We start from the raw sequence: 10887 nt of genomic DNA, 5'->3' as shown, positions 1-10887 counted from the left end.
CGGGTAACAGTCTTTCCTCAAGTTTGCTGAAGTAGCATTTGCTGCAAATCTACTATGTTCAAGATCCCATAAAGTTAGGTAAAAGGACATCTGAGATATGATTCTTGTTCTCAAAAAGCGTATAGGCGGGCGAGGGCGGGGTTGGGGTGACTGGGTGATGGGCACTGAGGAGGGCACTTGACGGAATGAGCACTGGGTGTTAAACTATATGTTGGCAAATTGAACTTCAATAAAAATATATATTTATTTATTTTCTTTTTAAAAAATATATTTATATAAAAAAGCATATAGTAAAGAAGCTTCCCATTTTTGGGGATTATTTTTTAAAATTATTTTTCCCTTTCAGAGAGTAATTTCACCAGAGAGAGAGAACATTAAAAACCAAAATAAAATGAAATAAAACAAAGAGAGAAAAGCCTTCCTCGCCACAGCCTGAGGTAGCTCCAAGAGCAAGCATCAACCTGACTTCTAAGACAGTGCAAGGTGTGCCCAGGTGCCCTCCCAGTCATTGGGTGGCTACTCTGGCACACTCCACACACCTGACATTGCTCAGGGAGAAGCCAAGCAGCTTGTGACAGCTTTTCTAGTCAAAGAATATCTGGCTTAGCAGGCAGCAGTCGGCAGAGATAAAGCTCAGCTGATTGTGATCCTTAGCTTACCTGGGCAGTGATACATTCAGGCCCCTAGGACGTGGCAGTATCAGAGGCAGAGTATAATGCCCAGGAGAAATGTTCTCAAAATCCCCTGCATTGCGCTGGCTCTGGTTATAGCCACCAATGTCTTCCTGGCATTTTATACCAAGAGGACTTTACAAAAGTTGATTTGGGGAGATCTCCAAAAGCAGCTTCATTTGCCTCTGTCTGAATGGAACAGGACAGTGATCGAGAGACTCTCTCACTTGGAGGTGTACTTGCAGAATCTGAGTAAGTTTATAACATTAAGTTTGAGGGTGTGTGTGTGTGTGTGTGTTTAGGGCACTTAGAAAAAAAGGGGCATGGAAGAAATAATAAGTGAGAGATCACATTCTTATTTCTCAATTGCTCAATTAAGCACCTGACATTGAATTCTATCCCTCCAAATGGGAGGTAAGTGAGAATTAGTGGGAATCAGAGCAAGTAGTTGAATGGAGGGGAGCAGGATGTGTCTTTGTGAGTGGTGTATGTATGTATACATTTGTACATACACATGATCACACGTACATGCATGTGGGCAGGGAGATTGAGCCCCAGTATAAAAATCCCTGAGAGGCTCAAGAATAACTAGGTACAGCCTGTCCTTAGGCCTTTGTGTGGCAGGAGATGTTAAACAGAGGTGACAATTTCTGGGACAAAGGCCTCTCATCCATGTTGCTGTGAGCTCCCATCAGGAATTAATGGGGACTTGTTAGAGGACCTAGGATTGAATCCTAATATGGCCATGATAAGCAAGTGCTTACCTCTATCAGCTGCAGACTCTGGATCTGTAAATGGAGATGAGAGGTTACCTGCCGGATCTCACATGGTTATAAAATATATGCAGAAATGTAGTAAACTGATGTGTATCACATTTTTACCTCTGTTTTTAAGTTGAGGTGTAACTGACATCTAACATTATATTAGTTTCAGGTATACAACACAATGGTTCAATATCCATATATATTGTGAAATGATCACCATAGTAAATCTAGTCAATTTGCATCATCACATAGTTACAAACTATAGTCACAATGCTGCACATTGCATCCCATAACTTATTTAATAACCATAAGTTTGTTTTTCTAAATTTTTAATTTGATGTTTTAAAAGATTTTATTTATATATTTAACAGAGAGAGAGAGAGAAAGAAAGAGAGAAAAAGCACAAGCAGGGGAGCCAAAAGGGAGAAGCAGCCATCCTGCCAAGCAGGGAGTCCAATCTGGGACTCTATCCCAGATCCCAGGACCCTGGTATCATGACCTGAGCTGCAGGCAGATGCTTAATCTATTGAGCCACCTGGCACTCCTATAACTGGAAGTTTGTGCCTTTTGACACCCTTTACTCATTTCACCCACCCCCATACCTTGCCCCTTACAACCACACAATCACCAATTTGTTCTCTGTACCTATGAGCTCATTCCCCACCATGTCTTTTTTTTTTTTTTTTAGATTCCACATATATATGAGATCTTATAATATTTGTCTTTTTCTGTCTGACTTATTCAATTTAACAGGATTCCCTCAAAGTTTACCAAATTTTAACCTCTTCCCATGAATTCTGATGAATTCTGGGGTTTAAACATTTTTTTTTCAGGGGTTTATTTTTTATTCTGGCTCACCATGAAACTCTAATCCTTCTGAATTTTATGTGTCTCAGAATCTGACCCCAGTGAGGGGAAGCAGTTGTATTTCCTCTGGTCCCAAGTGACAGGGATTTAATGTTTGTGCCCCTGAAGGAGAGTATTGAATATGTGAGCAGGAAAGTGACTTCACAGATATGAGCGTGTGTGCACATGAGGAAGTTGGAGTCAGGGATAAAATGCCTTTTATAATGAGAACTGTGCATTGCCAGGGTTCAGAGTGAGGCCAAGAGATAGATGGAAGAACAGACAGGAGAAGCAAAAGGAAGAATTCATATGGACACTGGAGGAAAAATGGAAAACATGATGAGGGGAGAGAGAAAAAACACAATAGCACCATCTACATCCTCCCTCATTAGATTCATCATATTTTATTGTGGTACAAATTTATGGAAGGCAAGTTTCAAATTTATGGAGGGCTGGTTTAGTGAGTGTTTTATAGAGTGTCTTACTACTCTATTCCCTGTACCTGGCATGTGGAGATTAATGGATGAATCAATAAACAAATGACTGTGGGAAGGAGAAAACAGAAGACAGGCAGACAAGGATGAAGGGAAGAGGGGTACAAGGCAAGAAAGCAGATGAAATACAGAGAAGATTGTCAGACCCAGAAGCCCTGACTTTGAGCACATCCCAGTGGATTAACATTAACTATGCAAATATGCTTAAAGCAGCTTCATGAGAGAATGCCTGTGTACCTAACCAGTCACTGTTACTCTGGGGCAGAGCACCCAGACCACATCAGAACTCTCTCACTCAACCCTAGGGCTCATTCTACTGGCTCAGCCTCCTCTGGCCTTATAATAGCAGAGAAGCCTGGCTACTCTTTCCTTCAGCTGGGACACAGTGTGCCTTGGGAACCACCCAGAGCCATCAAGTGTACTTCTCCTTCCTTATTCGCAAGGACCAGTTCCTTCTTTTCTTTTCTTCTTTTCTTTTCTTTTCTTTTTTCTTTTCTTTTCTTTTCTTTTCTTTTCTTTTCTTTCTTCTCTTCTCTTTTCTTTTCTTTCTTTTTTTTTAAGATTTTATTTATTTATTCATGATAGACACACACACACACACACACACACACACAGAGAGAGAGAGAGAGAGAGAGAGAGAGAGGCAGAGACACAGGCAGAGGGAGGAGCAGGCTCCATGCAGGGATTCTGACGTGGGACTCAATCCTGGGACTCCAAGATCACACCCTGGGCGGAAGGCAGGCCCTTAAACCACTGAGCCACCCAGGCTGCCCAGTTCCTTCTTTTCTTGTTATTCTTGGTGCTTCTCCCTTTATTTATTCTAAAATGATATGGTGCTAGGGACTTCCTACCACCTGAAATTTCAGAATGTCTTCTGGACCCTGTTTCCAGATCACGAATGCTCTTCTTTCCTAAAACACTTCCTGAAATTGATAGCCTGTTCAATTACCAATAATCCTGGTTGCTCATTGCTTCCAAGAAGATTGACAAAAATCATAAGTCAATAAAGATGCCTACAAAAATTATGAATACTATCAAGAACTAAAGCAAACACATAATGATAATTTTGGGAGGGGTTGATGACTCTAAACCAATTTTCTGGAGCCTCCCTAAGGGTACTTTAAAGTCCTGCTACAGAGATAATATTGGGTGTGCCCCATTTGTGTTCTGGAAATTTTCAGTATAAGTCATGAGGATGGTCTAGTGACAATGTATTCATCCTGCTGGACTCTGCACTTACAACCAGCTAGGTCCAAACAATTTCCCATTGACAACATCGATGAAAGAGAAAAATCAGATATTCCCCAAGAGTAACCTTGGGGAATTCAAAGGTACAGAGAATCCAAGACCACCCTATGACGCTCATATACTTAGTACAAAAGAGTTTGAATAAAAATACTATTCAATTTGGAAAAGTATAAAAATTCTGCTCTCATTTTTATTTTCCACTAAAGCATATACACTTGGTACCCACATGAGCATTTATAAGAGATCAACCAAGTTTGCTTTGCCCATCCCCTTTTTGCCTTAAGCTCTTTCCTGGTTATTTCTCCTTCCCTTTGGTCCAGTTTTTTTAAGATTTATTTATGAGAGAGAGAGAGAGAGAGAGAGAGAGAGAGAGAGAGAGAGGCAGAGACGCAGGCAGAGGGAGAAGCAGGCTCCATGCAGAGTGCCGGATGCGGGACTCAGATCCCGGGTCTCCAGAATCACGCCCTGGACTGAAGGTGGAGCTAAACCGCTGAGCCACCCGGGCTGCCCCCTTTGGTCCAGTTTTATGCCCCACTGGTTTAGTGGGGGACTGGTGGAAGCTAAGTAGGTCCTTATGGTGGAGTGCCTTGATTATCATTTTGGCGTTTAGTGCTGAGGAGTGTCATAATCCATGTTGGGCTTGGGAAATATTAATCAGCTCTAGGTTTGGTCTGATTCAGGAGAGTCAGAAGTCTGTTACAGTAGCCCTCATTATGAAAACCTGGCTGCCCTCTTTCTTCTATTAACATTTCTCTGGTTAACCTCCCTGACAAGTTTTCTCACTCATTACAGACTTTGTAATGGCTTCTGATTCAGTCTTTGTTTCTGCCTCTAAACCTGCTATCCCCCCTGGGAGATACAGTGTCATCATTCAATACCTTGCCCTTCCCACCTGTGAAGTTTTTTACCTACATCCTCACATTTTTATATTGCATTCTGGACTTTGTCTTCTCTCAGAATTGTTCATCTCAGAAATGGCAAACTCATTCCTGATGAATGAGTTTTTTACCTACATCCTCACATTTTTATATTGCATTCTGGACTTTGTCTTCTCTCAGATTGTTCATCTCAGAAATGGCAAACTGTCCATTCCTGATTGAAACCTCATGATTGCAGCACATCCATCCAATTTTTCTCCATAACCATTTTCTCTCTAGTACCATTTCTCCAACTCTGCTCTTTGCACTATTTACAACTCCATTGCACACTTGTTCCATTGTGCCCTCCTAAGAACCCCTAACACTCTGCAAAATCAATTGTCCACTTTCTCTGTACCTTTGCCCAAATGCTTGGTACTGCTAAAAGATTTCTCATAACTGAGCCACTACAAATTCATGGTCACTTGCCCCAGCTGGCCCTCTTTGGCACCATGGTGCCTCTATGTCTCACAAATCAGGTTTTACTTCCATTTCTTATGATAGCAATTTAAAAAGTTTCTCATTTTTCCGAATCCCCTTTCTCACTTCTCCCCACTCCTCCCCTAGAAAAGGAAGTAGAGAAAATAGAATGATAGCCAAATTTTATTGTGTGCCAGGCTCTGTCCTTAGCACTTGATATGTATTAATCCACTTAGTTATCAGAGAAATCCTGTAAGGTACTTGATAAATCTAATACACCAAGAAGAGAAATCCCCTGGCCAAGATCACACAGATAGGAAGGGGTAGGGCTGCCCCTGGCTCAGGAGCCTGGACTTTTAACATCTATGTGGTAAATTGTTGGGTAGGATCAGCCTGTCTTTTTGCCACTCTCCTTAACTAGACAGAGGAGATGCTCAATAAGTCTTTGGTGAATTGATAGTCTAGATGAGCCAATAGGGAATTGGACAGGAGTGGAATGAAAAGAAAAGGATGAATCTTACCGTGAGGAGGCATGCTCTACACACACAGGCAACTGAATGGAGATGAGGAAATAGTCAAAGGAGACCTGAGTTTTGGGAATTGGGTAGGTGGGAGCACAATGGTTGGTAATATTTGTAAAAATAGAGAAGTAGTCTCAGGAGATTTGTGGGAAAGGTGATGAGTTCAGTTGTTAAGGAACCTAGGGAACTTGGGAAACAGTAAAATGAAAATGATAGACATCTCCAATAGATATTTGAGGTGAAAGTGATGATGATGATGATGACCAACATTGAGTATTAAGTGACAAGTACAGTTTTAACTGCTTTATGTGCACAAACTCATTTAATTATCAAAATCTATGCAGTAAATGCAGCTGTGATTATCCCCATTCTACAGTTGCAGAAACAGAGAGGTTAAGATGCTCTCCTTAGGCCATGCAATTGCTTGGTGGCAGAGGTGACTTTCCAATTCAGGCAGTCTGACTCTAGCACTACAGATTGTGTGTCAGGGATGATAGCGGCCTTGAGGTAAAAGACAAAGCCCTCGGGATAGACGGGATCACCAAGGACAAGAGGGGATAGAGGATGATGAACAAGGTAATATTTGGGAGACAGGCGGGATGAGCTTGTTGGATCCCATTTGTAATTCCATGATGCAGAGAGTATTCATTGAGAGAAAAATGGTGGTAGCAGAGCCAGCTGGCTCTTTGTGAGATACAAGATTCTCCTGCTTCCTTTGGGCGGGGTGATGGTAAATCTTGATTTGCCTAGAAAGGTCCTGCTGTTCTCCTGGTGATACTTGTTGCATAGCTATTAATAGCACTCTGAAAAGTATCCAAATTAGATGGGTTAATTATATCTTCATCATTAATTTAGGGGCATTGGGTCTTTGAGTGGACTGGCAGGTAGAAGCACTTACATTAAATAGTCTACTTTTTTTCTTTCTCTGTGGAGTCCATAGAATTGAGCTTGAGGTACAGACTGTGACTCCCCAAACAGAAATCTTACAGGATTGTTGTAAAGGTGACATAAATAATGAATAGAAAAGTACTCTGATGTTATGGACACTAGAAGCCCTCATCTGTATAAAAGTGTCCTCTGCCTGTGTCTGTCACTGTTCTTCTTCTTCTTTTTTTTTTTTTCTGTCTTCTTTTTTTTTTAAACGGTGTCTCTTAAATTAACGTCACCATTAGATTTATCTGGAGCAATTGTTAAAAATTCATATTCCCAGGCTCCACTCCAGACCTACTGAATCAGAATCTCTGGGGGAGATCTGGGATTTTGTATTTTTAACTAACTTTTGAAGACATTCTTATGATTAAGCAGGTTGGAAAATGTGGGATAAGGACATTTCCAGTTTAAAAATTCTTGGCAGATCTAATATATAAATGAAGGGAATGGTGGATAATGGTAGAGGTTGGAATAGATCTCAATTTGTTAGCCACTGATATTGTAGTATGATGTTTCACAAATTTCATTGTACAAAAGAATTATTCCTTGGTTTTGTTAAAAATGCAGATTCTGAAATTTCTCTTTTCCCTATCTCTACCTGGCTCTATGATTCTGATTTAGTTGATTTGAAGTTAAGTCTGAATGCCCACATTAAAATTTTTTTAAATTTAAATTCAATTTGCCAATATACAGTATAATACCCAGTGCTCATCTCATCATGTGCCCTTCTTAATGCCTGTCACCCATCCACCTCCCCTTCTGCATTTTAAAATGATCATTGCAGACAATTCTGATGTAAGTGTTTCTTGGGCTTATTCTGAAAAATGTTGGCTCATCATCAATCTGTTTCTCAGGACACGGCTCCTAGAGAAGACTTAAAGGTGTGGGACTCAGGATGGATAAACTCTGTTAAAGGTTTAGGATAGATGTTTTCTAGTGCACACCTGGCCAGGACAGCCTTGCATAGCTCTGACAAATTCCCTTGATATACTTCATCCCCTGGGACAAGAGATTGCATATTTCAGAATTTGGAGAGTAAAACATTTTAAGAAAATTTGTACGAACTAGGGGTGGTGGAAGGGGCAGAGGGCGGGGGGTGGTGGTGAATGGGTGACGGGCACTGAGGGGGGCACTTGACGGGATGAGCACTGGGTGTTATTCTGTATGTTGGTAAATTGAACACCAATAAAAAATAAATTTATTAGGAAAAAAAAAGAAAATTTGTATGGAAGACAATGCCCAGGATTACCTGAAATATTCTCTTACCTGCCTTTCATTTGCAGAAGAAAGTATGAAATTGGCTATGAAGCAAGAAGAAAATGTGGACAATACAGTGGAGAGGGTGAAATATGAAGAACATCCTGTTCAAAAGACACTGAAAGTCAAAGCAAGTGAGACCAAGGAGCACAAACCCAAAGAGATACTGTTTCCAGATTCACAGCTTTTCAGGCAGTGGGGTGAGGATCTTTCAGAGGCCCAGCAGAAAAAGGCTGAGGATCTTTTCCAGGAGTTTGGCTACAATGTTTACCTCAGTAACCAGTTACCACTCAATCGCACCATCCCAGACACGCGAGATTCCAGGTAGGAAGGACCATGTTTGGGTTGCCAAGGGACTTAGGTTTAATTGGAGGATGAGCTTTGGAAGAAGTGAAAGTCAAGGGTTGAAAGAGGTTTGAGGAGTGGAGAATCGATGGGGAAGAAGTTTGGAGTATTAGAAAGTTCTGGCAGGCTGTTTGAGCAGAGTTCTTGTTTTTAATCCTCTTTGTAATGGCAGTATAGAGAGGGCAACTGACTGGTCCAAATGTTTACAGCCCCTTGGAGATGGGCTGAGATCTTGGGGAAACAGATCCTTGAGGATTCTGATGATGAGTCTAATTCATAATTGTACAGATGAGGGGACTGAGGAAAGACTTGGGCAAGTTACATTGAACGTATTAATAGCTCTACTTCCTCCCCTGGTGTTTTCCTCAAATTCTGTGTGTGAATTCCTCTTTGCTATTAACTCTAATTTAAAGAGCCTTTTCTTTCTTTCTCCATCAGTTTCTTCTTCCCATTGCTTATTCTTTCTTTGCTTTTCCCACCGTCCTTCAGAAGTTTTAAAAATAACAGTTTTGTTGAAATATAATTCATACACAATTCCTTAAAGTGTGCAATGTAATGGTTTTTAGTATATTTACAGAGTGGTACACCATCACCATAATCAATTTTAAAACATTTTCATTACTTTGAAAAAAAATCCTCTACCCATTAACAACCCCTCCCAGTTTACCCGTAATTGCTCATCCCTAGGCAACCAAATCTACTTTCTGTCCTTATGGATTTTTACCTATTCTCTACATTTCATATAAATGGAATAATATTTATGTATGAGTCTTTCATGACTGGCTTTTTTCACTTGGAATAATGTTTTCGAGTTACATTCATGTTATAGTATGTATCAATACTTCACTCCTATTACTGTCAAATAATATTCCTTTGTACAAGTACACATTTTGTTTATCTATTCACCAGTTAGTGGACATTTGGATTATTTCTACTTTTTGACTATTAGGAATAATACTGCTATGAACATTCATGCATAAGTTTTTGTGTGGACATATGTCTTCAGTTTTCTTGGTTTAACTCTAGAAGTATAATTTCTGGGTTATGTGATAACTCTATATTTAACATCTAAAAAACTGCCAGACTGTTTTCCAAAGTGACTGCATCATTGTACATTCTCTCAGGCAGTAGATGAGAGTCCTGTTTTTTCTACATCCTCACCAACATTTGTTATTATTTGTCTTTTGATCATAGACCTTCTAGTGATGTGAGGCAGTATATCATTGTGGTCTTCATTTGAATTTTCTTGATGTTTAATGATGCTGAACATTTTTTCATGTGCATAATTACTATTTGTACATCTTCTTTGGAGAAATGTCTATTCAGACACTTTCTCCTTTTAAAAATTAGTTTATCTTTTTCTTACTGAGCTACAAGGGCTCTTTATATATTCTAGATACAAATTCCAATCAGACATATGATTTATAAATGTTTTCTCCCTTGTGAATTGTCTTTTCACTTTCTTCATGGTTTTCTTAGTTACACAAAGGTTATTAATTTGATTATGCCCAATTTATCTAATTTTTTCTTTGGTTGTGCATTGGTTGTCATATCTAAGAGACTAATGCCTTATGCAAAGTCATGGAAATTTATGCCTTTTATTCCTCAGAGTTTTATAGTGTTAATCTTATATTTAGGTCTTTGATCCATTTAAAAATAATTTTTGGACATGGTGTGATATAGGATCCCTTTTTTTTTTTTTTTTTTGCATGTGACTATCCAACTGTCCTAGCACCCTTTGTTGAAGAGACTGCTTTTTCCACATTAGATTATCTTGGCACCCTTGTCAAAATCACTTGGTCATAAATGTAAGAATTTATTTCTAGATATCAATCCTATTTCATTGATTTATAGCTCTATTCCTTATGCTGGTAATTTACTGACTTGACAACTGTAGCTTTTGTAGTAAGTTTTTAAATCAAGAAGTATGAGTCTTCTGATTTTCTTCTTATTCAAGATTGTTTTAGCTATTCTGGGACTTTGAATTTCCATATGAATTTTAGGATTAACCAGTCAGTTTCTGCAAACAAACTAGCAGGATTTTGAAAGAGACTGGATTGAATCTGTAGATCAGTCATATTAGCTGTTAAGTCTTTCAATCCATGAACATAGAAAGTATTTGCATTTTTTGGTTTTCTTCAATTTCTTTCAACATTGTTTTGGGTTTGGGGATCCCTGGGTAGCTCAGCAGTTTAGTGCCTGCCTTTAGCCTAGGGCGTGATCCAGGAGTCCCAGGATTGAGTCCCACATCGGACTCCCCGTGTGGAGCCTGCTTCTCCTTCTGCCTGTGTCTCTACCTGTGTGTGTGTGTGTGTGTGTGTGTGTCATGAATAAATAAATAAAATTGTAAACAAACAAACAAAAAAATCCCAAAACACTGAGGGGGGGACTTGACAGGATGAGCACTGGGTGTTATACTATATGTTGGCAAATTGAACTCCAATAAAAAAAAATATACAAAAAAAAATATGGAA

The 10887-nt window shown here is 39.6% G+C and overlaps 1 protein-coding gene across 5 annotated transcripts in view; it reads left to right on the top strand.

The window, feature by feature from the left end:
- Positions 1–388: 388 nt before the first annotated feature.
- The window catches only part of GALNT8 (polypeptide N-acetylgalactosaminyltransferase 8), a 134486-nt gene continuing 123987 nt past the window's right edge, over positions 389–10887 (top strand). For 2 of the 5 annotated variants that reach the window (XM_049102349.1, XM_049102348.1), the window contains exons 1-2: positions 500–923; positions 8095–8392. In XM_049102349.1, the coding sequence (XP_048958306.1) occupies positions 716–923; positions 8095–8392 (506 nt within the window). In that variant the 5' untranslated portion in view covers positions 500–715. Of the gene's footprint in view, positions 924–8094; positions 8393–10887 lie in introns of all 5 variants that reach the window. The other 3 variants (XM_025461902.3, XM_049102350.1, XM_049102351.1) reach the window with 3 other exon arrangements.

Source organism: Canis lupus, chromosome 27 (genome assembly GCF_003254725.2).
Source record: "Canis lupus dingo isolate Sandy chromosome 27, ASM325472v2, whole genome shotgun sequence".
Classification (NCBI taxonomy): Eukaryota; Metazoa; Chordata; class Mammalia; order Carnivora; family Canidae; genus Canis; species Canis lupus.
Note: the sequence above shows the minus strand (reverse complement) of the source record. Positions and strands in the feature narration are given on the sequence as shown.